The sequence below is a fragment of the Phoxinus phoxinus genome (genome assembly GCF_949152265.1).
Source record: "Phoxinus phoxinus genome assembly, chromosome: 19".
NCBI classification, from domain to species: Eukaryota; Metazoa; Chordata; class Actinopteri; order Cypriniformes; family Leuciscidae; genus Phoxinus; species Phoxinus phoxinus.
Window position 1 is genome coordinate 20,878,116 of NC_136894.1, and position 27,760 is coordinate 20,905,875.

A 27,760-nucleotide genomic window follows, 5' to 3' on the forward strand; every position below is an offset into this window, starting at 1 on the left:
TCTTCAAAACGGGAAAACGAAGAAACCTTTAATTTACCACAAATTGGTCCCTTCATATTCTTTCGTTTTCATCACACTTTGTTCTAATTCACCAACTGAAAACAATAAAAACCAATATGGATAAACTGCTTAAAAATATGAGATCTCTACATGAGCAAATGAAACGCCCCTTTCCACTAATTGGTCAACAAAACCTCAAACCATGCTGTCATCAGCTGTTTCTCAGTTTTGCGCAACAAAATAGGCATCAGGTGTTACAATTGTACTGATTCTTAAATTGTTTATTGCAACTACATTTCATCTCTTTATCATCAAGCAACCAGACTAATGGCTTGACACAAACTACACCAGGTCAGAGCCTAGACAGGGCTTTCTTCTGTGCAGATATAACTTCACATAAGGATGCCGTGAAATATTAGTTTATCTCATAATTATTAATTTACTTCGCATCTGCCCTCAACTAACCCTAGCCTACATATTTGGTAAACTGACTGTTTTATATAACTAACCAAAATATAAAAATATGTGTGACAAAGCTGTGCGATGCACTACGAAAATTAACCATATGGTTTTACAGTAAACTTTTACTACAAATAATTTAAAAAAACATGGTTAATATTTAAACCATGGTAACCACGAATTAATCATGGTTTTGCTACATTAAACATAGTTTAACCATGGTATTTGTAGTAAAACTGTGATTATACAGACGGTAATCAATCCGCCAAAAAAACATCATTACACTTTTACTATAAGAAAACTACATGGTTGTAGCGAGCAGGACGAGGTCGAGGGCCGTGGGAGGACTGTGTGAGGCCGGTGGCGTGATTGATAATGAGAGCGACACTGCGCGACGCATCGGTCTCGTATCTCTCTGTCTTTTACTTTCGTGTTGTATTTGTTTTATTTTTGGTATTAAATTGTTTGTTGAATGTTCGCCGGTTCCCGCCTCCTTCCCATAACAACGAACTTCGTTACAATGGTTAATTTTCATATGGGCTTGACAACACGGAGCGAATGCTTTTAGACTACATTGATGTGTAGGCTACATTGACTGCTGCTTTGGTTCGTCTGGAGGTCTGGGCCAGGACCTTCTCAGCCTTCTTCCAGGTGCAACGACAGCGCTGGACGAAAGCTAAGGAAGACAGGATCGCACCATCGGGTTCCTGTGAGGGAAAAAGAGGAGGTTGCTAACCAACAGAACATTGAAATGGTGACAAACCTGTAGGCTTGTGTTTTGGCCATTTAAAGGCTGAAAAAGATCACACCTTTCGGGGTTGGCTCAACCTATAAGAAAGGGGGAATTTCTAAGCGGGAGATTTCTCTGTGGGGAGGATTTATGATGCTGTCTCAAGTGTGCTCATTTGCATGTGCAGCTGGATTGGTTTCTGATGAAGAAACTAAGAAAGATTCTTGTAATACTAATATGTTGCGCAGCTATCGGCATATCATGTACACAATCATTTCGATCTTCAAAGTACCAATTTATAGAGACCAAACATGGTATAGGTGATCATTTGATTCTATTGTATAATACACAGCATTAACAAAATAATAGTATTAAAAGACATTACACAAGACAGTACATCATTCACAAATTGTTCTGGGATGCATGCTCATTTATAGATCAGTTCATCGATAAATGAATGCAGGATAGTCTGTTTTAATGTCTGTAGGACCTATGGCCAAGGTCCTGACCACATTTTTAACAGCAATAAAACCAACTTATCTGATCGTAGTCATGGTAACCAAAGACCCTTCTTGCCCTTGTTGGGGGGATGGGACCACAGATCCCAGAGTGAGTTTTAAATATTATTTGTTAACTATAACAAATAATTATGTCTGATTTGTCTCAGTCGTTACATACGCGTTGCGGAGGTCTAGCTTAGTAAAGCCATCCTTATTCGTGACAGAGAAGAACCCCACACCAGCAGGCGATGAAGAGGGACGGATGAGACCAGGCATTGAGAAACTCAAACTCTGGCAGAAGAGAGAAAGCCTGGTGAGATCGACAGAGGAAGATGCACAAAAGAAAACAAACAGGGAAAACAAATGGCACTGGAGCCTCAAAACAGGGCTGAACAAGACACGACTAGAGTTAAATATTTACTTGCTGGGTTGAAGGATAGCGGGTAGCAACCACAACGATCTGGCAAAAGACAGAAGACACAAGGAGAATAAATGGGGGAATGGAAGGTAAGGTAATTGATAACAGGCCACTGACATCACTGCCATTATATGATAGGATGATGTGCCTCAATTGATCCAAGTTAGCTGTTATGCTTTTTCCAATGGTAAGAGCCACAGACTATCTCATCTCCCAATAATGTTGACCAATCACGAATGGAGTGGAGGAGGAGCTAGATGTAAGCTCCACCCATTTGCTCTGCAGTGAGCAGCCTCTCAAAAATAAATGAGAGGCTGCTGAAAATGAGCAGTATTTCAAGTTCTTTAAGTATTTTCCACTGTTGTCAGGTGTAGCAAAATAACTTTTGATTAATTCTGAATATTTGGATAAGTCAATCTGATTAATTTGATGTAGCTAGATTGATATTACAATAAATTAATTAGTTCGTCCAGCAAACACTTTTGATTATTAATTCATTCTAAGAAAATTCAGGGCCACAAATTATTCTTTCTTACCATTTATAGAGCTTAGAGCATGTAACAAGACCAGAAATCGCTAAATTGACTTTGCTGCAAGCAGAGAATCAGATTTTTTATTTAATACCGAAGTAGAAAAAAAGAGAAGCTTGCTCCTTTTTCATTAAAAAATAAAAATAAAAAACTGTCCTCTGATTGGTTAGCCAAAGATCAAACCGTGTCATCATCAGTTGTTCCTCAGTTCCGCGCAAAATAGCTGTTATTGCAACTACAATTAATCTTTTTCTCAGGGGAATAAAACAGTTGCCAAAATGTTAAACAAATCAAAACTATCTTAATGTAATCTTTTTCAAAGTCAAAATGTTAAGAAAGTCATGAGTTTTATCATGAGAAAAAACATACAACTGGTAGACTACTTCACTTGTAAAGGTTATCAGTGGGAGGACAAGGAAAGAAACAAATAAGTGAGGACACAGTGCCCTCTAGTTGACAGTTATGGACATCGACGACCAGAAGCGTAATTTTGTTTCCTCTGCATTTATTTTAATTTGAAAATAAAAAAATAATAAAAAAAACATTAAAGCTTATTCTCTAATCTAAAATATTTTGTCCTTGTAAGACCATAAGCTAAGAGCAACTAAATCTCAAAAACTTTATGAAACAGGTGGTGTTAAACAGCACATTAGAACGTCAAAGTGCAACTTTTAATAACATGAAAAAGAAGGTAAATGAATAAAGACAATAAAATTGCAATTAAATACAAGTGCTCAGTGCTCATTCTAGTTTACAATGCTCTCCGGCTGCTCAAATGTTTCCTAATCGTTCAGTAAAGACATAACAGATGACTCAAATACAGGCACTCGCTTTTTTATCATAGAAAACCATATGTAGAATTTCATATGTAGACAACAGCACTTCCTGAAATCAGTCAATCCATGTAGCCAACCCTCAATTTATTCTACCACTTATCGAATCAAAAGCTATAATGTTCACTACTTCACTACATATTCATCTTCTAAAAAAAAGATATAAACTGAGAAATGGAAGAAAAGAGAGTTGGTCAGGTGAGTGATTAAACCTGTCCTACACATTCTCTCTGCCAGCATCAATACATCAGCCTCAACTGCAACCCTTCAAAACCATTCAGGGAGAACACATCTCTATAGTTGCCCAAAGCAGGGGCAGAACACCATTGATCCCGAATCAATACATTTTATTATATCCTGGAAATACCCTCAGCTCCAAATGTGATAACTTAGTTCTAATTCATAGTGATCGAATCATACATGTGACAGTAGATTTTCCGGTTCAATTGTTTTTTGATGGTTTATTCTTTCCTGCATGTGCACAGGGAAGTGAAAGTGAGGTCAAAGGTTATGTACAATCAGCACCATCGGTACAGGAACATATCGCATTAGATCCTACAGGGCAATTCAGGGAGTTAAGTGTGGAGAAACTTCAAACTATGTGTGTATGCGTGTTTTTAAAGTAGTTTTTAAAGGGACAGTTCACCTAAAAATGAAAATTATGTCTTTATTTTTTCACCCTCAAGTCCTTCCAAATGTTGGAAATGATGTGACTGTGACTGAGCGAATGACTGTGAATGATGAATGATGAATATGAAGATTTTTTTGAAAAACGTCTTGGCTTTTGTCCATACAATAAAAGTCTATGAAGTCCAGTAGATTTGGATCCCACTGACTTTCATTTTATGAACAGCTGAAATATTCTTCAAAATTATATTGTAAAGTTATACAGGTTAGGAATGAGGGTGAGGAAATGAAGACAGATTCAGAAAAAAATTGGGTGAATTATTTAAGTTAGTGTGTCTTTGTACAAGTTATGACCTCTGTGTTAGTAGTTTAGTGTCCTATCTATTGATTGTGTGATATGCATAACTTATTTGAGACTTGTTTGCTTAGGTAGTTTAGAAGTCAGTAACATTTCATCCCCTTGAGGGCCAGGCCCCTTCATCGCCATACTGGCCCCGACCATAGCAGGATAGCTCCGATTCCTTCTCATCCCTTCGTTCAGTGGACTAAAGGGGGACCCTGCCCTTCGTAGTGCACCAAGATGACTTATAAGTGGGCTTGACCTTGGAATCCCACCCCCTGTTGCCCCAGAAGCCCCGGGGCTTGCCAAACCCAACCTTTTCAGCTTATCAACCAAATTGAGATTATACATACTGACATCAGTTTGGCTCTCACAGTCTTTAGCCTGAGACACCCCTGCTACCTCTTTCAAAATGGACCGTGCCGGTTTGGAAGCCAAAAAGTTTTCATAGGATGGGCTTTTGAAAGAGAAAGGCATAGAGGTGTCTGAATCAGAAACCACCGATCCCGGGCTAGGAGTGCGGCGGGTGGGGGAATTGGGTGGGGTATTGGGCCGGTGGGGGTCGTGAGGCGGGGGAGGAAGAACTGAGGTGGAAAAGAGGACTCCTCCACTTCCTCTGTCCCAGCTCTGAGGCTGGTACACGGCGGAAGAGATGCCCCTCTCCTGCAGGAGGCGCACCAGCCCCAAAGACGTGCTGAAGGTTTTTGTGGGGTCCCGCAGGTTGGTGAAGGATTGTGACTGGGACAGGCTCATTCGGCGAGGAGTACAGGGCGTGACAGCAGGCGTCGACCGAAGACTGCTTGAAATCACGCAGGACGAGGTTGGGACGGGGTTTAAACTGGACAGAGAAGCAGAACATTATGTGCTGATTGGCTTGTGAATTATTATCTCAGTTACAGGACAGTATATTACCTGGGGGTCACCCTTGTGAGCTCATCAGAAGGATGGAGGATTTTGCAGGTGGTGAAGGTGTAGGTCGAACTTGTATGAGCCATGCATTTGCCTGGGAAATACACTGAAAAAGGTACAAAAGCTGAGAACAAAGCACATTTTTTATTTATTTTTATCTAAATAAATATGTTTTTTATTTTTTTATGATTTTTTTATTTACATGGCTACTTACCAAATACACAGATTTGAAATATTGATTTGAGAAATTTGTAATTCTGTTACCTGAAATGTGTTAGCCTAATTTATAGGAAATTGTTTGCCTGGGACAATGGGTAAATATACAGTTTGGATCAATCAACTAATTAATCAATCAAATAAAACAATAGTTTTAAATAATTTGATCTAAACAAATAAAACAATTATTATTATTTTAAAAAAACATTTACATTTACATTTGACAAATACATGGATTTGAAATATTGACTTAAGTCATTTGTAATTCTTTTTTTTATTATCTTAATATATAGGAAACCGTTTGCCTGGTATAGTGGGCAAATATACCGTTTTAAGCGATCGACAATCAATCAAGAAATATTTTATAATAAAACAAATAGTTTTGTATAAGGACTAATTATAGATATAGCAAGTATGAATTTATTTTATCTAAATTAATCAATAATTTATTTAAAATATTTTTTTATTTTTTTTATTTACACAGCTCTTGACCAAATACATAGATTTAAAATATTGATTTGAGAAATTTGTCATTCTGAAATTTGAAATTAATGGGACAATAGGCAAAGATATAGCCTTGATTTCTTTTTAAACAAATAAATAAATAAATACAAATATTTTGCATTATTGTAATTTGTTTCTTTAAGTCAGGTTTGATAAGGACTCTATATACTTTAAAAAGTTAACATTTATCAAACATTATGGAGCATATGACCATTTCTGACTTCATACATACAAGAAAAAGTGTTCTTAGAAACACAAGTATTATTTATTTTTGTTATTACATAAATATCTTTGCATCGGATGCAATGTCTGTAGCACACAGAAACATGTTGACTTACTTGAGAACTCTATGGACGCGTGACCTGTGCTGAGACATGGTGACGGGGAGGCTGAGGGAGAAATGCTATGGGCAGGAGGGACACTGGGATTAGATGTGGTTGTGGTGGGAAGGTTCTGGAAGTACTGATCTCCAGGCTCATCCTCCTCATAGTCGGCATAGTGATATACTTCCTCCAGGTCCAGCTCCAAAGGACGGTAGCCTTTCGGGACCACACCAGGTCGAGCATCCAGGATACCGCCCAGATTAGGCTGAGCTAACTGCTGCCAGTGCTGAAGGGTAGCTGAGCCTAGGGAAAAAGACACAAGGGATATTGAGACGGAGAACTGTGTGATTTCATAACCCAATTTACACAGTGGCTACATCCACTTAGTGTGAAAACAAACACATATTAACAATGCTGCAATGAAGTGATAATGAAAAACAAAAAAATGAAGGAAAGAAAGAAAGAGTGAGAATAAGATGTCTTTATTGAAGATATACTAAATAAAGTGCAGAACACAGAATAAGAGATGAGGGGGGGAAATACAAGTACAAGAAATACAGAAACAGAATAAAAATGGATGAAGAATAACACAAACAAAAGTTATATGTTTCACTTATTGTCCATTAGGTGGCGGTAATAAAATAGAAAACAGAAATCCCCCAAGAACTTTCACAACAAACTTGACATATTAATATTTAAATCACTACTTCATACACTATATTAGTGTATATTAGTGTAGACACTAGAATATATAGAAACGACTAATTGGACTCTTTTACATCTCACATACATAGTATAGCATAGATAAAACACAAATAAAGTCCTGCCTCTATGATTGCTGCATAGTAGAGCTTTTATAGACTATATGAATATGCATAACAGTAATTGCAAATGCAAAATAAGTGATACAGTGGAGGGTGTGTTTCATTCAAAATTAGCTTTTTTTTTCAATTAAAAGGCTAGATGACAGAATTTTTTTATTTTTAGTGAACCATTCCTTTACATTTATCCATTTTCAAAACCTGATCGCTAGTGTAAATGTACCCAGGAGCGGGACTCTCTAAAGTAGGAGTGTTTGCGGGGATGCATTAGCGCCCACAGTGAATTGAAAAGCATCATAGTGGGTGGGCGTGGCCTGGAACGGTAATGCAGGAATGTCTTAGGATAGACATTTTTGGTATTTCGGTCACCTTCCAGAGGTTTAACAATCTGGAGCTTGTCGGGAAGATAAGGCCGACTGGACCAAGCGCCCAGGGACATGATGCTCTCACTGTGCACAAGCCTGTTTGAATAATCTCCACTGTCCGCCGGCTCCCGATTACGCCTCCCCCGCTCCCCCTCAAAGAAGAGACGCTCGCTCAAACAGTTCTGACGACGTAGAGACAGTCGTCGCAGAGCGAGCTTGAGCTCCTCGGAGCCAGATCGCTTCTCAGAGGCGTCCACACTGCAGTCAGAGAACAAGGAAAGTCGTATGATTGAAAACAAGGGTCATTCTCAGGAAACAATGCCATTTGTTTGTTTTACACAAAAAAGTGATCAGTTTACTTAACTTGAAACCCATTGCCGTAAAATTAAGTAGGCCTAAATAAACTTCATGTGAAATTTAAAAAAATTAAGTTATGTGAACTTGACTATTCCACATAACTTAAAGGTGCTATAAGCAATTTCACACGTTTTTTAGGCCAAATTTTTTTTTTGTGTCACATACAGCAAACATCTCCTCACTATCCGCTAGCTGCCTGTCTCCTGAACACACTGTAAAAAACGCAGTCTTTGTAGACAGCCCAGGCTCCACAAACGGCAACAAAAACAAACTGGGGCAACCCGCACTACGAAACATAACAAACAGTGTTCCAGCCAATAACTGACAAGCAAGATTTGGGGGTGTGGTTTGGGGGGTTAGTGTGCGTACACATGAAGGGGTGTGTGGAGGAGGAGAGAGAAGCATGAAGAAGGAAGTTAGAATTATATTCTCTTAAAGTTTGATATGGCCGACACGACCAAAGAGACGACATTCCGATGAACAAATTGCAAAGAGGGAAAAGGATAAGGAACGCGCGAAGTCCCGAATTTACATTGGAAAAGCCTGCGAAAGGCGGCGAAAACTCCGCCGCCAGAGGGGCTTCCAATCCGACATTCAGGTAGCTCTGTTTTTGCTGGACAGGTGGGTAAATCCATTTTTTGGTTTTTCGAAATGGATGTTCGTGTTCGCCTAACCAACACAAGGATATAATTAGCTAGATCTATGCAGTCAGCGCAAACTTTAGTGAATACAACATATAGGTTTATAGCAGCTAGCGATCGATCTCTATTGTAAATGATCAAGCAAACTCACAGTAGGGCGACAGCTTGTGTGAATGATTGTATTCACTCTGTTTGTTATGAATTTGAATGTTCATTTATAGGCTATTGACAACTTTGACTAAATTAGTTTATGAAGGAGCCGTTGTTTATGCTCACTGGGAAACGAAGGGAGAGAGAGGAGACGGGATGAGGGAGGGTCTAGCTAGCCTCCGTTTTGTTTGACAATACTTTGATTGTCAACAAGAAGAGACGTCACCCAGCATCGCTTAGAGCACCTTTCATTTTTTCAATTACGCATGAAGTATATTTACTTAATTTTAAAGCAACGGGATTTCTTACTTTTTTTTTAAGTTAAGTCAACTGATCACTTGTTACAGTGTAGTTAAAAGGATGCTGAACTAGTCACAGTATTTGATCGCTTCAACTTTTTTGACCATTTGCATGTCCCCCTTCATCAGTTACATTTTAAATGTGTTATTTAGATTTTCCTGTAAATGACCCACAAACTCATTCAAGTGGGCCAGAACCAGTGGCCTTTCAGACCCATGAATATTTTAACATGCATTTATTGTTTTCCCAGGAAAGCAGTGACTACATTATGATTTCGCTAAAGGTTAATTGAAAGTTCATAATAGACTCACGCAGCATCTGAGGAGCCAGACTCCTGGAGCATGCTCTGTGTACGGTTATCAGGTACTGCATAGTTGCTATTGCTGTCGGATAGGGCGGAGCTAAGGGATGACAGCGTCTGATTGGACCCAGGGATGTTAGTAGCAGAATTAGCAGAAGATTGCTGTCTGACGGACTGGTTGATGTTCTTCACAGTCTCAAACACACGCTTATGACGGACCCTTGAAACAAAAGCATATTTTTTTATTGAATGCAAAGTTTAAAAAACAGTAAAAAACAGATAATGACCAATGAAAGAAAATGTGCTATGTGATAGGAAGGGGAAAAAAGTTCAAACCTCTGTTCTTCATTGTCAGGATTCTCGAGACTCAATTCCTTCCTCATGGTTCCCTCAATTTCAGCAGCCAGGGAGTCCTAAAAAACAAACACACACACACACACACACACACACAAACGCACGCACACATTTTATTTACTTCTTTTTTCCCCTTTCTTTTACAAATGAGGACATCACCAAAATAACGTTCTTTTAGATTTAGCTCACTTTTGGATTCAATTTAGTCCTCAAAATATGTTTAAATAAACAAAAAAGATAAAAATAATAAACAACATTATGATAATATTATAACAGTAATTAGTTATAATAAACAATACCATATTTTTTTTCTTTTGGGCTTGTTCTCCACTCGGACTTTTTAAATTCCCATGTCAATGCATAAAATGTACTATTAGATTTTTTTAATTAATGTGGTATTTTTGTACGATTTGTAATTTTTAGAACAAAGAAACTGTAGTCATAACATTTAAACATTTTATAGAGCAATTTTCCATTTTATTCAAGTTTTACAAAAAGGTTTCTTTGATTATGATGGAAATGAGAATTTACAGAGAAACACATCTCTAGCAGAACTTAATCGACAGAAATGTCATTAATTAATTAGTAGGTTTCATAAATGTTATTGCCAAACCAAACTAAATTGAGAATGTTCTGCTTTTATTTATATAACTCACTATATAACTTAAGTAAAATGTAAAGTTTTTTTTTAAGATTCTCTAATGAATAGAAAGGTCAAGTTTCAAATTGATTTTTTGTAACAACGTAAGTCTTTACTGTAATTTTTAATCAATTGAATGCGTCCTTTCTGAGTTTTTTTAAGTCTTACTGACCACAACAGTAGTGTAAATTGACTTCTACCTAACTTGCTGTACCAGCAAGTCCAAGTCTTATCCAGCTTTTGTCATTCCCACCAGAAAATCCACACCAACAGACATTAAACCAAAAGATACATGTTTGTGATCTCCTAGTGCACTGGCCTTGCATGAGTTATATAACTGCGTGTTTGTGTACCATGGGAAAAAGTCCCAGAGGGTGATAGCGTCGAGGAGTTCCTGCAGACACACTGCGGTTCCGTAGGTCCTTGAGCTCCTCTTGAGCCTCATGGAGCATTTCAATGCACTCAGAGTATTTCTCCTCCAGCTCCTGCAGCTGTGTGTGTGAGGAACCAACAATAGTCAACAACATTCACACAGATTGAATAAGTGAATATATTATGAAGACATGCTTTTGTAAGATTAAATACGTAGAATACTGATTTATTATGTTTGAAATAAAGTGCCTCGGTTGTGAGCTGTCTCTGAGCGTCTTTAGCTGCCAAAAGGTGCTGAGAAAGTTCTTCATTCTCAATGGCAAACTGTCAAAAACATACACATGTAAATCTCAGCACATATTTATCTCATATATTTCTTTATTTGTTCTCCGATAGAGTGAAAGGTGCAAACGACTCACAGTTTTGGCTTTTTTCTGCAGGTCCACTATCTGAGAGAGTAAGTGTGTGATTTCCTCCTGTTGGCGAGAGGCATCATCTGTCTTTTTGGCCAGCTCTTCTGCTATACTGGAGATCTGGATGCTGGACTGCCCTGTATGAAGAGAAAGGGTGGACTTATTTTAGTTTTGTTAAAAGATAGAGCTCTACACCTCCACTTCATGCCAACGTTTCACTCACTCAGCTCTCTGACGCAGTCATTCACCAGCTGTTGTTCTTTCTCCTCATATGACTCGGTCTCAGACTTTAGATGACTCGCCTAAGGACAAGAAAGAGAGACAAGAACTACTTAAAGGGATACTTCACCACTGGAAAGATGAATGTGTATTTAAATTGGGTCATTTATGTAGTGGAAATGTGAAATTATTTTAGAAGTTGGTGCCTTCTAGACTGCGAAAAGCCAGAAAATGTATTTTTGGCTCATGTGGATGAAAGACAACAACTCCCAGAATGCACTTGCTTCGCTGTCCTACGAGGCCACTCCCAAGCCACGCCTACCGGTTACAGAGGACAGTATCGGAATAAATAATACAACTAGGCTACTAGTTGACTCAAAACTGAAAAGACGCCCTTTTTTTGTGAGTCTCCGTGATGAGTTAGTCCGCCCCTCCTCGAGTCTGCCCGGGCTCTTCCTCCTGACTGCCAAGCAGGTCTTGCTCAGCTGCTCCGGCCGCCTCTTGTTCGATCATCCGCAACTGTTCCCCACTGTATTGCGGCTCGTACAGGTAGCCACAAGCTTTGGATTCCCGCACCAGATTTGGAGATCGCCCAAAATGTCCGGGTTTCGGATTTTGCTTTCTACAGTCGCCATTCATTATATTTACGTTATTACATTATTTGAGACTGACATGCCAGCTTTGCAGGTCATGCATTCTGCTTCACACGGATCCCGGCGAGACGAAAACTTTCTTAGCAATGCTAAAACGCACATCAACCAATCACTTGTTTAACGTTCATGTAAACACTACATTCAGATTCACCAATCGGAATGAATTTAGTCCGATGGAAACAAAAGATGTGCATGTAAACATAATGAATGGCGACTGTAGACGGCAAAAGCCGAATCCCGGACATTTTAGGCGATCCTGAAATCCCAGCCGGACATGTGAAAAATGGCTGACACTTTGTACATTCTGTGAGTAAGATCCCACCCACTATGGGCGGGTTGAAAACATGCGGATCTAGCTCCTACTACTGGCTGTAGTCTCTAGCCTCTGGCCAAAAAAAGTGACGATTTTTGCATCATCGGAGGATTTTTTCCAGACAAAAAATACATAAATCTCTCATCTCAGGAGGACATGAGGGAGGGACGCATGGTCATTCGAAAATACTACCGGGTTTCTACTGATTCAAAACTTAATGCTAATTGGTGAAGTATCCCTTTAAAGACCAAGTGTGTCAGGTTAAAATATAAATAAGTATTAACTGTTTCATACGGTTCTTGGTATTTTGTAAAGTACCTTTAACCAAATATTTTCGAAATACATCAAATAAAGATTTAACAAAAGCAAAGTGGTTTGCAATCTTTGTACGGAGGAATATATATATATATACAGTATAAATAATGAGAAATGTTTCTTGAACATATTTTAACACATTTCTTCAGTATATTAAAATCATGATCACAAAAAAATTATCTTACCGACCCCACACTATTGAACAGTACTGTGTGTGCGTGTATATATTATTAGATTCTAAATTTAGAATTATATAATATATATCATTCATATCGATTAATATCGTGCAAAAGTTCATTTATTTCAGTAATTCAACTTAAAAGGTGAAACTAATATATTATATAGACTCATTACATGTAAAGTGAGATATTTCAAGCCTTTATTTGTTATAATGTTGATGATTATGGCTTACAGCTTATGAAAACCCCAAATTCAAAATTAGAATATTGTGAAAAGGATTTCATAGCTGTAAGCCATAATCATCAAAATTGTTCTATATAATATATTAGTTTCACCTTTTAAGTTGAATTACTGAAATAAATGAACTTTTGAACTTTTTCGAGTTTCACATGTATATATATATATATATATATAATTTCTCTGCATGTGCATGTACCTCTGATCTGAGAGAAATGTTTTCCTCCTCAAGGTCTCGAAGTTTTTGCTGCAGAATATCCAGAGATGAACCGCTACGGGCAGAAACTCCTGCCCTTCCCTGTTGACCCCTGAACCCAAAACAAAAAAACTATAAATATGAAATCACTTTGAAATATTACAATTCTGCTTTTGTTTACTTTTATTGAAGATCTTTGGGCTGTCTCATTCAGCAGAAATAACAAGTGTTATAACATTGTTTAGTTTAGCACATTATACATTAAAATATAGCTGAGAAGCCCTGAAGAAAAACACCTAGGCTAAAAATATCCTAACTGAAGCCAAAAGAACTGGCCTTGAGCGAGAGACAAATGAGAACAGTGTTATAAAACAGTGGACTGACGTGGGCGATCCAGACCCCTCTTCACTCTCCTCCGCTGCATTAGTGTAGAACTGCAGGAGCTCGTCTTTTAGATTCAACTCATGGTGCAGCTGAGCCACCTGCGGTACAATCAAATCAACAAAACTGAATCAAACTACAAACATTCATTACTCATGACTTCATCATTACTAACAGGTTGAACATAGGCTAATGGTCATTACTCATATCATTACTAATATTTTAACAGACTTATCTGAGCTGAAACTTCAAAAGTTGCATTGTAATGAATCTGTTCATGTACCTCTTCCCTGATGGTGCCCACTTGTTCCTCCAGGTATTCGCTCTGCTCCGACAGTATGCGATTCTTCTTCAGGAGGGACTGACCGATGCGGGCAGAGAGCTCCAGATCCCGCTCTTTCTGTAGAATGAGTCGAAGAAAAGATTCTCAAATACACTACCATTCAAAAGTCTGGAGTCTGGAAGATTTGTTGTTGTTGTTGAAAGTGCTTTTGAAAGGATGCATTTATTTGATAAAAAATAAAGAAAAACAGTAATACTGTTCATTATTATTACAATTTGAAATAATTGGTTTCTATTTTTTAATGTTTTTTTTTAAACTATTCCTGTGATGGCAAAGCTGACTAACATAATGCTTCAGAAATCATTCTAATATGATGATTTTCTTTGGCAATGTAAAGTCACCATGCCAATAAAGCTATTTGAATCTTGAATCTTGATTTGGTGAAAAAACATTTCTTATTATTATCAATGTTATGCTGCTTAAAATTTTTGTGGAAACTGTGATTCACTTTTTTCAGGATTCTTTGATTCTTTGAATGTTCAAAAGAACAGCATTTAATTGAAATATAATTTTTGTAACATTATAAATCTTTTCTGTCACATTTGATCAATTTTATGCATCCTTCCTGAATAAAATAAAAAACTCTTACTGAACCCAAACTCTAGCATCATAATAAATGCACATAATTTCTTTTTAATTTTCACCTCCTCCAGAAGTCTTGTGACCGCATCAATGTCATTGTAGGTCTTAGTCATCTGGCCCACTCGCTCAGCACATAGTACTGAAACAGACAGAAAGAGAGTAGAAAAACCTGTTAGCAAAGCACTTAAATACATCAGACCCGAGTTCAACACAATGAGAATCCTACATTGACTTAACCTAAAAAAAAGAATGGGGGGGGGAGCTATGGCTTGCTGAATCTCGTACCATCACGCTCTTACAATAACATCAATGACAAATCATGCGTGATTGTCCCGGCGACTGTTTCCATGGTGCTGTTACCCAGCAACCCCATCCACAGTCAGCCAGAATCAGATCATCCACAATTACTGTTATATCACACTCTTACAGTCACACACACACACATGCACAAACGTATGCACAAAATTTTGATATAATAAACGTTGCAACAACTTGTTAATGACACAATTAAAACTAAATTCAATGTACAGGATGTGGGCATGCAGAAGGAACTTTTTTTTTTTGTCACAAGACATACTACATCTTGGAGCTGTATATAAAACATACAATAGAATCTTAATTTCGAAATGCAAAACTGAATATGGATTAATGTCTTCAAAGATAAAAACTGAATTTTATACGGTTTTAATTAATTTGAATAACAAATCACGTATTTGAACGCATCTGAGATCCTAATGGCTTTAATGAGCATTATACATCTAAATTCAGAGCTCAGCCTCAGGACATTGACTGTAAAAAAATATTAAAGACTTCCAGAAATGAGAAAGAGAAAGAAGTTTTATACTGCCAGAAAATGAAATGGCTCTTGACAGAGCAAACAATAAGACTACCATGCCATACTTTCTCCCTCTCTCTCTCACACACACACACACACACGGAAATCCAGAGGCCTCAGGCTATACTCAAAAAGGAAAGAGAGAGTAAAAAAGAAAATGCGATAGCTTTAAAGCACTTCCAAACCTCTCAAATCCTTTACAGATAAAAGTAGCCCACAACAAACAATCTAAACCTCAAAATCAACAAAAACACATAACAATGAGAAATGAAAACAGAAACTAATCAAAGAGATGCTAAAAGTGCATAAAACACAAAACCCACACACACACACAGAGGCTTTACCATTGGCATACTGCTCATAGCACCACTCCAGCTCAAAGTCCTCTGCTCCCATGATCGTGTGCATCCTTCCACTCTCTCTCAACTCAGCAGAGAGAGGACCAGACCAAACATGAGCGCTACACTTCCTTACTACCGTAAAGGTATTGAGTGATGCGGAGTCTGGTCAGTTACAGCAACAAGAGTAGAGTAACTATATTTAACACTATGGTGAGATAGAGATACAGTGGGAGGGATGGAGGGATGGAGAGAGAGAGAGAGAGAGAGAGAGAGAGAGAGAGAGAGAGAGAGAGAGAGAGAGAGAGAGAGAGAGAGAGAGAGCGCTGGTGTGGGATGAGGGACATGACAGTAGGGTTGATATCACAAGGTCAAATGTAAAGGTTACACACTAGACTATAGGCCTAATCTATAATGTAAACTAGTGTGCCATTAACACTATGTAGTATATTTTCTTTCCCAAATATTATCCATGATAACCATATCATAATATTATCCAATAAAATATTATACTGATCATTTGTAATTCATATTACTTTGTTTCCTTCAGTATGACAATTAAGTTAACATAGACATTATTTTGGAATAATTTATTTAGTAATAATAATTTATAGTTTTATCTATATTATGAAAGGAGTGAATACTTTTAATCAGCAAAAATTCATTAATTTGATCAAATATGACAGTAAATACATTTTTGAATGCTGTTTTTACTACACAAAATAACGCAAATAAAGTATTTTACAACAATACAATGTGGAAAAAATACTGCCATTACTAAAGTAATCTGCCATTTTACAGATCCAAAAATATAGAAATTAATACCTGAAATAAATGAGTTCTACTATATGGCTGGTGCATTGCAATTCTGAACATGCATGGAGATTAATATGATGTAGGCTACTTCAGTTCAGTCAAATTAAAGGGAAAGTTTTATCACATTGTATTATATTTTAAGAATCTAAAGTAACAATATATAAACTGATATAGAACAAGACTGATACATACAGAAAAAAGAAAGTACACTTTTTTTTAATTCTATGGTTTTACATGTCAGGACAAAAAAAATTATCTGGTCTTTAGCAGGTCTTTAAATTAGGTAAATACCTCTGATGAACAACAACACATGACATTACACTGTCATTATTTATTTAACAAAATAAAGCCAAAATGGAGAAGCCATGTGTGACAAACTAAGTACACCCTATTATTTAATTGCTTGTAGAACCACCTTTAGCAGCAATAATTTGAAGTAATCATTTTCTATATGACTTTATAAGTCTCTCACATCGTCGTGGAGGAATTTTGACTCACTGTTCTTTACAACGTTGCTTAATTTCTTGGAGGTTTGTGGACGTCTATTTACACAAAGCACTCTTAAGGTCCTGCCACAACATTTCAATCGGGTTGAGGCCTGGACTTTGACTGGGCCAGTGTAACACACTGATTCTATTCTTTTTTTCATCGAAAAAAACGACATGGACCTGTCTTTTATTTAAAAGTTGGACCCGGACCAGTGCAGAACCAAGAAATGCCATAAATGTACTACCCCGAACTGACGCGGACCCGTATATTATTTTAAAGTTGAACCCAAACTGACTGGACGCGATCGGAACATATTCTACAGCAAATTGCTATGAATGAACAAGTCAATAAACAAGTTGTCTTACTTAATGTTAGTAGCCTTCTCCCTACCTGACTGTGATGCATACAATCCTACTAGGCCAAAAAATTCTATCCAGGTTATTCCTCTCTTGCCGAATGAAAGAGCATGATTAATCCACTCATTATTCCAGCTTCAAAAGTCCAAATGTCCAATAGCTGTCACGGTGACGGATGACAAATGCGACTCTTCAGTTTTGCATTTTTTTTTATATCTCGAGTCAACTCATAATAAGATAACTTCGACTGCTTGCTCTTTTTAACTATAATAATGATTTTTCGCTCAGTGCCATGGCCGCGGCCGCTGACGTTAGAACTTCTTTGCCATCATCTCTGTGCTCTCTGAGAAGAGTCTGACCAAACATTTTATGAGACAGTTCATTCATAAAAGAGCCAATTGTCAATTGGTATAGTCATTGTGTCAAAACACACGCACAGCGCTGGCTGACTCTGATCACGGCCGGTTGTTCCCCGATTGACTCGGGTATATTACACAATGTTTAACAGACCTGGGAAATAAAGTAATAGATTGGGACCGGACCCGGCTGACCATTTAAAATATAGATCCAAACCAGTACGGGTCCTGGGTCCTAGGGTCTTGGTTCCTATTAAGACCCCTACTGCAAGGTGCCCAGGTCCTATGGCTGCAAAACAAGCCCAAATCATCACCCCTTCACCACTGCGCTTGACCACCACTGCCATGTTCTTGAGAAGAGGCTATCTCCTGGCAACCCTTCCAAACAAGCCATTCTTGTTCAGTCTTTTTCTAATTGTACTGTCATGAACTTTAACTTTTAACATGCAAACTGAGGCCTGAAATGTCTGAGATGTAGCTCTTGGTTTAATTGCAGTTTCTCTTAGCAGTGCACAGTCTGACCTTGGGGTGAATTTGCTGGGACGTCCACTCCTGGGAAGATTGGCAACTGTCTTGAATGTGACAGTGTCCACTTGTGAATAATATAATTTAAAATGATAGACTTCAAATTGTGTGGAAATGGCCTTGTAACCCGTTCTAGATTGAAGGGCAGCAGCAGTTGCTTTTCTAAAACCTGGTTCACACAGGACGATTTTAAAATTGTTTGTTTGAAGAAAAAAAAATTATCCTCCATCTCCGACGTCCACCGGACTTTCTGGTGCGCCATGCCGCCGGCTGTTTTGATTTTGTTTCGCCGCCTCGCTTTCTGATTGGCTACACGCCACAGTCCACAGGCTGTGTGCTCGTTTGTCCCCGGGGGACACCACACACGAAAAGAAATCGTTCCAAAAAAATCCAATTGTTGGATATCCCCGATTTGAAGTCGGAGCGATCCCGGCGTCCTTCCGAGCAGACGAGCGCAGTATACCACGGCAGGAATATCTGAATAGATCATTTTACGATAATCAGAGCATCCTTAAGATTGTTGGAAGGGGTGAATCGGGGCTAAAAACGGCCTAATTATCCTGCCGTGTGAACCAGCCTTAAGATCATTGCTAATGTCTTTCCTCCTTGGCATTGTATTAACACACACCTGAATGCTCTATTTGGCAAAACATTTTTGCTTTTATAGAGTCACTATACATCACTGATGGTGATGATCAACTAAAGGGGTGGTATAATGCCCCTTTTTACAATATGTAAAATAAGTCTCTGTTGTCCCCAGAGTGTGTATGTGCCGTTTTAGCTCAAAATACCCCACAGATCATTTTGTACAGCATGTTAAAGTTGTCCCTTTTTTAGGGCTGTAATGTCCCAGTCGACTAGTCGATTTATTGGTCGATATGTTCTGGCTCGACCAAAAATCTGATTTGTTGATTTTTTGCCGTGTTAATTTCATCAGCTGGAAAGCACTAATTGCTAATGGGGGTGTTTTCAGAGCACCCCTGTTTCACAGGTAACAGTCTGTCTTCAGAACACCCGCCTTGTTTTCACTTTTTTTGGATTAGCCCAACCCACTGGAGGGCATTTGACCCTTCGCAGAGAGCTTGATTGACAGGCGATCTGCCCAATCATACTTCGCCATCCACCATTTTGTCCGACAAAGCAGTCAGGAGATTAACATGTGAGGATTTGAACTTGAGAAACAGAGTGTACTGACGCCTTTCCGCATAAGAAGGAAAACAACATTCCTTCTTATGTTCATTCATGTTTATTTGCTGCTATAAATTAACTAGAAGGAAGAGATGATCAGTTCATATCATTACGCCTGCTGCACCCATGGTACGGGCGCACAGTTCTTTGATTCTTACGCCGGAATGAGAGTAGTTCCTAGCCATATAGGCTTGTAAAAACGCAACTTTTCATTTCCGTCGATCTTTGTACACGGTTTAACTACAGAAGAGTCAAGTTTTAAATAGGAAAAATATTGAAACTCGTTGGTCATTTTGAAAGAAATGCTACTGGACCCATCAGAATCAATGATCTATGCTAAGCTATGCTAAAACTGGTACCGTCAGAACCGGAGTTCGGCTGAATGGATTCGAAAACGGTAAAACTCAACTGTTTAACTCTGGGGGAGTTGTAAAATGAGCCTATTTCCAAAAAAAGTGGAGTATCCCTTTAACGCATTTATAGTCCTTCAAGTCTATTGTGATCTCAAAACTCCGGCCAGTTAATAATACCTAGAATATCAAAATCGACTGCTGCCGGTAGATGCTTTTCCTATTTAGCACCAAAACTTTGGAACAGTCTTCCTACCATTGTCCAGGAAGCAGACACACTCTGTCAGTTCAAAGCTAGATTAAAGACACATCTCTTTGACCTATCATTCACATAATGCATTATAGACTTCTATAACTCAATGTAAGGCTGCATAGATTAGGTCAGCCGGAACTGGGAACACTTCCCTTAAATCCTGATGTACTCGTTACATCATAAGAAGAATGGCATCTACGCTAATTTTAGTGTCTTTGTTTATCCCGAGGTTTTCCCGCAGCCTGCCGGATCCAGATCTGACGAAGGACCTTCGCCTGGACCCGATGACAACGCAGTGCTGAAGTGCCAACTAGCCTCTCCCTATGGAGGATCCCTTTACTACTCTACAGATAAAGCATTGTGAGAAATTTGCGTATCTTCCCCGTAGTGATAAAATAAAATTAAATTCTGTATCAAATTTATAGGCAGGACAAGTAGTTTAAGGTTTGGTTTGTAGAGAATTACAAACATGCGCACATATATTCAAATGCACATAACTATAGAATTAATTATTGATGCGCTCGTGAGTGCCATCAGTGTTTATCACAGGTTCACGTTTAAAGTCTGTGTAGAGAGAACGGTGTCGTCTTAGCGGCCCCTAATTTAATAACAAATTATCCTTTCGACGGAAGTGAATCAATCAAAACTAACTTTAGCTGGAAAATAACATTATTCAAGAACCGCTATAAAGCCAAAACAATCTGTTACCTTAGATAAGTTTATCTCTGTAAAGCAGCTTTGAAACAATCTACATTGTTAAAAGCACTATATAAATGAAGATGACTATGTTCAGCCTCGCTCTGTGCAAGGACATGCACAGAGTGGCTGAAATAATAGTGTCAGTTATTATAACATGACAAAAACAGTTGTCTAAATTATGTTGCACATTCCTCAACAGTTCTTTGCTGATATCACTAGTTGACATAGTACTAGTTTTATGATTATTGCGCGGGTGCACGTGATGCAACGGTGACAGAGCCGACAGACTCGAGTGTGTCATTTCAGTGCAAAATAATTAGGTCAAAAACGATTTAATATACTGCAAATAGCCTACTAGTTTTTTATGTATTTATAATTAATTTAGGCGGACAAGGCTACCAAGTACTAGCCTGGAAATCCAGACCTAAATCTGAAAGATTTATGGTCTGGTGTCGATTGATGAAAATCGGCCAGCTCGAGGGGCGGCACCAAGCATGCATTTATAAATCTCACTGCACGCAATTGGCTAACACTACGACCAATCACGCATCACTAAGCCCCATGCACTACCAGCAGAGTAGTAGTGGGAAGTTCGGATCATTTTACTGACTCAGATCTTTGAATCTCGTTCAGCAAAATTAATTAATCTTTTTTTTGAGTAATTTCGTTCATTTCAGCATAATATAATTAAAATGTCATGTTAAATAGCCCAACACATCTAGTACTTAGGAAAATGTTGATCACATTTGAAAAGTTGGGTCCAACTTAAGTTCAGGCTATTGCAGTCTGTTAATTGGCTTTATGCTCAGCTGCACTACTTCCTGAACTTCAGCCAGCTCCTTTGTTTCCCGTCTGCCATTATTGGACAAACTGATTAATCCAGGTGTGCCTGACCTCAGTAACAATAATCAGACACACCTGGATTAATCAGTTTGTCCAATAATAGCAGACAGGAAACAAAGGAGCTGGGTGAAGTTCAGGAAATAGTGCAGCTGGGCATAAAGCCAATTCACCTCACCTCCTGATCCACGGCGTTCTTTCTTTTGCAAACTTCAAATTGATCACGTCTACTCTGTTCCCCACCTCTCGTGTCTGTCTTCGGGTTCGAACTTGAGCGGAGCTAACTGGTAGATTATACCTTTGCCGTATCCGGTCGGCAAAACAGCAACAACTTCTTTTTTGCAAAGGAATGATTCGAGCGCCGTCTTCTGTTCCTCTTTTAGGGAAAAAGGCAAGTCTAAATCTTTCATTGTAGCGCCCAAAGCCCTTTCAAACAATTGATGTTCATCCATAGCCATCTTGCAATGTTTACTAATGACTACCGGTAATGTCATCTCGGCTCTGGCCCACCTATATCAGATAACCCGATGTGATTGGTGCAGCTCAGATAGAGGGGCATGTTTAATGAGCATTATTACTCGACACCAGAGCTACTCGCTGAGCAAATTCAAATTGTGTTCTCGCGAGAACTCTGGATTTCCAGGGTAACCAAGTACTGCGCAGCTAATTAATCTAACGTTTTTTTATGTTTAAACTGGAGTCCGACAATGACGGAGAGACTCAATAAGAAGTGACAACTTGTAGAATGCAACAGGATGTTTCTGAATGGTTAGTTGATTAATTTATGTTGCTGATGTGGAGTTAACCATCTTTAATTAGCATATTATGTCATGATAATCTATAAAATCGCTCGTGTGGGAACTGTTGTAAAATGCCTACAGAGTGAAACGCTATTGCATTTGTGTTACATTCTGTATTGCATGTGAAAAGACGAATGGGACAGCTTGAGCAGACTCACAAATGTGATCTACTATAACAACTCTTCCTCTTCTCAACATGGACTGTGTGTTCCCGGGGGCGGGGTTTATGTCAATTTTAGGGTTGGTGATGTCACTAACCCAGGAGGATTGTCGTGTAGTTACTACCAGCCGTTTGTTGTAGTCCTTAAATTATTTATTTAAAAGCAAATATCTTCCTTTGCTTTGAACTTTGAGTGTTGTAACTTTGCAGATGTTGTTTATGCTCAAACAGCAACATTACACACTAACTAACATTAGAAAAGTGAAATCGTAATCAACAATGCCCCTTTTTACAAGATGTAAAATAAGTCTCTGATGTCCACAGATTGTGTATGTGAAGGTTTAGCTCAAAATACCCTACAGGACATTTTTTACAGCATGTTAAAATTTTCACTTTTTGAGGGTGAGCAACAAACACCCCGTTTTGTGTGGGTCCCTTTAAATGCAAATATGCTCCCGGCACAAAGGGCAGAGCTTCAAGAGCGTGTGTGTGTGTGTGTGTGGCCATGTCCTCACTAATACGTTTTCGTTTGAAAATGCATATTTATCTCTCAGTTTTGGCCTTCCATCCACACTGAGCAGGCGTTTTTAATAATGAAAACAAAGCTTTTTGAAAACGCTCTCCAAAGTGGATAAATTTGAAAACGCAGTTTTCGCGTTGTAGTGAGGACTGTGACGCATATTGTCCCAATAGATATTCATGTTTATACCGGTTTTGTGCCTGTTATGTGATATTCACTTTCACACTGTTGCTAAAATGTTACTTTGCACACTCTTTATATCACAGTCCTGCAAAGATGACAGAAAATGTACTCACATTTGCTAAAAACACTAGTTTGGACGGAGAGCGTTGTTAAATATATCCGGATTAATGTAGATTAATGCCTTAGATTGACATGGGGAACAGCATCAGTGTGACTGGTGTCTGAAGCATGTGTGAAAACATGCCAAATTTTATTGGCTGATGACAGTCAATGATGTCATTAGCGGAGTGCCTGTGAGTATAAGAGGGTGCCTGTAATAGTTTTAGTTTTTTATAGTTTTACCTTTATTGTCATTGCATGGTATACAACTAAATTTCACATCTCTCATAGAAAACAAACTGTATTCATCCGTATTACCCACATATACCAACACACATTAGTTAATAAACAATGACAAAACAATAAGTTAAAACAATAAAAACCATAAAAATTGCTTAAAGTGTCTTGTGCATGTTATTGCAACAATATGGCATACACGTCCATTCAAACTATCGAAGCAGCTGTGGGAGGATAGAGGAAGGGGAGAGGGAATTCAGATAAAAAATGGCTGTTGGGTAAAAGCTGTTTCGGAATATGGAAGTACGAGTCTTTAGCGCTCTGTAGCGTCTTCCAGATGGCAGTAGTGCAAACAGATCATGAAAAGGATGAGTACTGTCCATAAAGATAGTAGAAGCTCTGCTGCAACAGCGAAGCCTGTAAATGTCCTCAAGGGGCGGCAGTGGAACTCCGATGATGTTTTGTGAGGTTTTTATGACCCTCTGCAGTGCAGCTCTTTCAGCCGTTGAACAGTTTCCATACCAGACTCTAAATGCAATATGTTTATATGCTTTTTAATACACTGTAATGTCTAATGAAGACACGCAGGCAGGCCCAAGGCATGCACCAGACACAGTGTTTAGTTCCCCTTCTCAGTAACCATGGTTATAGTCATAACCTGAGACATTCCCTTTTGAAGTGGAACTTCAACACTGCATCTTGGATTGACACTATGGGAAACAAATATCCACTGCACCTGCACCATGCTGTGGGAATGTCTGCCTCATTAAGCTGTGAATATGCACAAACATATTTGGCACAGCATAGGTTTACTCTACTGATTATTTAGCCGGAGTCAGAGTATCAATTAAGGGCGCATATACAAAGACTCATTTAGACGGTCTTGTGGTAATACTCCCTAAGCCACTATCTTCCAATAATATAAGAGATCCACATTTCTATGGTCTTATAACAAGGGATGTCCCAGCCTTTACAACCTTCCCCCCCTCCCGTGCAGGCCATCAGCCGCAAAAGCAAAGCTCTAAGGAATAAATGGCTCAGCTATGTCCGTTTCTTTTGCTTAGGGAGTATTCGCCAAAGGGAGAATATTTTCAACTACGACCTTGGATATTACCACTACTTCCAGGGGGAGACTGCAACCCTAAATTTCATATGAAAGGTTACAAATACAAGAACAGCAAATATAGTTGCCAATGATTCTCACCATCAAACTCAACCACTCCGGGATCAAAATAAGGAGGAATGCTTATTAGGCAAACTACCTCTATTTGTTAGGTTCTTAACATGAATAATGAAGATCCACCTGGAAGGCCTGCAATACAGCCATAGTGTGCAAGACACCACCGGCCTGACCCCCTGCCGCATATGCCCTGCCATTTAGTGAAGTGGTTTGTAGCAGCTTAGATGGCAGGGATGATTCACCCTGTGAGAGATAACTAGCAAGCATCACTTCGACAGGGGGCATTTGCACATATCCTCACTCGATCTACCTCTTCACATTTGTATCATTCGAATGGAATTCATTTGGAATGGATAAATGTGAGCTGAATATGGTTTCTTCCACGACTTCTTCACCTCTGTGTGGCGTTCGGGAATAAAGGGAAGGCTCATGGGGAGGGACAATTATGGCCTGACAGGAATTGTTGTCAAGTCTGCCACGAACATCTTCCTGTTTCTCACGCCACCATACCAGATCAAATCTGGTTGTGGTGCGGGCCATAACATCTAACAGCTCCCCGTATGCAGGGCTGGCAGGATGAGAGGGTTCAGTACATATACATCTTCCATGCTTCTAAACCACATTCACCTCTTCCTGGCTGGATGGTGCAAGCAACAATGATATCTGTTGGATTAGATTATGCTACATACAGCACACCTTGATCCAGCAGATCGCTCGAGCCAGTATCTGAGGAACGTGAAAGAGCCATAGCTTTTTCGAAATTCTCAGCCAGATCTACCTGCGATCCTCACGACTTCAGAAACCTTGAGTATACTGAAAGCGTGTGCTCCTCACCCAAGCACAAAACGCACAGATTGTGTGCCCACAGGTGTCTGAGACACAGAGGCATACACTTCATGAAACGCTCCTGAAATGGATTTCTAGTTCGCCTTCACCACGTGCTATTTTAGATACAAACAACTCCTGAAGACAAAAAAGCTGATGATGTGTATTACAGGCACCGTCTTATACTCAGGGGCACTCTGCTAATGACGTCATGGACTGTTGTCAGCCAATAAAATTAGTCATGTTTCTCCACATGCTTCAAACACTCACAGCATCAATCCAAGACAGTGTTGAAGTTTTACTTTGAAAGGGAACCCATTTTGAATTTAATGAATAGTTTTGTATTGTAGTTTGTAAATATAATATTTTGTGTATTATATATAGTGTATTATGGTGTATTATAATTCATGTTTATTATGTTTTAAATTGCCTTTTTATGTGCAAGTAGTGAATGAATTTTCCTTTAGCATTATCAAATTTAGATGTGAAATCTTTAAAAAAAAATAAACGTGTTATCATGAAATACATGATGAAGGAGAGTATTGCCCCTTTTGACTACATTTGCAAAATTAAAGAGGCTTTTTATTAAAATAGAAGTCATGGTTATGCCAGATTGCATAGGGGTCAATCTTGGAATTTGTCTATTTAATAATTTATTATTTATTTTCTTACATTTTCCACCAGGTTGTAAGAGTTGAGAAAATAAGTATATTATTGAAACAATTGTGAGTGTGTTTTTTAAAGCTTTTTTTTTTTTTTCTTGTAAAAGGTAATTCACTTAGTAATTTAATATTATTACATTCATTTTGTTCTAAATCGATCCATGCATCAAAATCTGAGTTGGAATGTGTCCATCTAATAAGAAATTGTAACCGATTTGTCAATATATTTTAAATAAATTGGAGTACAGTATCTAGCGGAAACTCTCCCATTGTAACCCCCATATCGCCCTCAGCATTCGTCGCCGAAGCCTCATACCCGGAGGTATAATGACCAGGACGGGAAGCAATTAAGGAGACTCTCAGCCTCTTGAAGATGTATGAGAGTCACGACCACTGATGCACCCAGGGGAACTCCCTGCACTTTTCTGTGCAAAACTCGGAGAGAGACCGTTGATGTGTGTTCTGAATCCAGCAGCGGTTGCGAGGTGAATGGAAATTCGCTTCTCTTATCATGAAGAGATGCTGTGCTAAGGCTCAGAAGAACAAAGCTAAAGTGTGTGATGCACGCTAGCTGCCTTATATACCATGAATGTTCAGGGGTATGGCCAAGCATACATATTCCATATGCCTATTCCATTGGCCTTTACTAAATACGTCAGATGTTTGGGGCTCCCAAGAGTTAGGATACACCTAGTGTCAGTATTTCAACACAATGTCGCAAGTGACCGACAAAAAGAGAACTAAAGATTAACATGACTGGAATAATTCATTAACCATCCAGTAAATTAAATATAATATGGTTGCGAATAAAATTAACTACTTAGTACATTATCATTATTTATGGCCCAGGCACAGCTGATTTATCTTTCTTTGTCAGTATATTCTGCCAGGACAGAAAGCTGATATGAAGCATAATTCAGATGGTAAACATGACTCAGTACGGAGCTATTCAGAGGGGGTTGAGTCAAGCGCTGTATACAAATATCCAACTGAACATGTTTGAAAAATGTTACATTAAATAAAAAATTTCCAAAATGCTGCAAGAAGTGTTTCGAAATTTACTGCACAAATTACACAATGTAATTAGTGCGCCCTTCTTATTTTGTATATATGACTTCATTTAAAATGTACAGACTTTCAGCTGTTTGCAATAAACAAAAGTAATTGAAATGGCTCAACGCAACAAATGTTTCAAGTGGTTTCCGCAAATTCAACAAAAAAACACTTTTGATGACTTCGACAGTCTCAAAAGTATTTATCCCCCTGAATAGAATTGCTCACAACAGCAAAAATCTGCAAAACAGGTGTTGTCTCAAGCACAACTGATGCAACTACTCAAGGGCTTCATTAGTTGCACCAGGTGCGCTTGAGCTAGGACACAAGAAATACCTGAACGGGCTAGGTTTGTTGAGTGTCACATTTGACTGCATGTTAGAAATATGGCTAAAGGCGGGCTTACACGGTGCGAGTTCGGACACTCGGGAGGTTGTGAGATATTGCACAGGTTACGAGTCAGTTAAACTGATA

General features: G+C 38.6%; 1 protein-coding gene across 4 annotated transcripts in view; it reads right to left on the reverse strand.

Moving 5' to 3' along the window:
- Window positions 1-3,133: 3,133 nt before the first annotated feature.
- trak1b (trafficking protein, kinesin binding 1b) overlaps window positions 3,134-27,760 on the reverse strand; it is a 31,979-nt gene continuing 7,352 nt past the window's right edge. The window contains exons 1-15 of one of the 4 annotated variants that reach the window (XM_079590884.1): window positions 15,702-15,889; window positions 14,585-14,661; window positions 13,881-13,997; window positions 13,601-13,698; window positions 13,220-13,328; window positions 11,327-11,405; window positions 11,110-11,240; window positions 10,940-11,014; window positions 10,672-10,809; window positions 9,661-9,737; window positions 9,335-9,544; window positions 7,580-7,833; window positions 6,405-6,692; window positions 5,350-5,452; window positions 3,134-5,275 (exon numbers count right to left, since the gene is read on the reverse strand). In XM_079590884.1, the coding sequence (XP_079447010.1) occupies window positions 4,504-5,275; window positions 5,350-5,452; window positions 6,405-6,692; window positions 7,580-7,833; window positions 9,335-9,544; window positions 9,661-9,737; window positions 10,672-10,809; window positions 10,940-11,014; window positions 11,110-11,240; window positions 11,327-11,405; window positions 13,220-13,328; window positions 13,601-13,698; window positions 13,881-13,997; window positions 14,585-14,661; window positions 15,702-15,765 (2,592 nt within the window). In that variant the 5' untranslated portion in view covers window positions 15,766-15,889 and the 3' untranslated portion in view covers window positions 3,134-4,503. Of the gene's footprint in view, window positions 5,276-5,349; window positions 5,471-6,404; window positions 6,693-7,579; window positions 7,834-9,334; window positions 9,545-9,660; window positions 9,738-10,671; window positions 10,810-10,939; window positions 11,015-11,109; window positions 11,241-11,326; window positions 11,406-13,219; window positions 13,329-13,600; window positions 13,699-13,880; window positions 13,998-14,584; window positions 14,662-15,701; window positions 15,890-27,760 lie in introns of those variants that run through there. The other 3 variants (XM_079590883.1, XM_079590886.1, XM_079590885.1) reach the window with 3 other exon arrangements.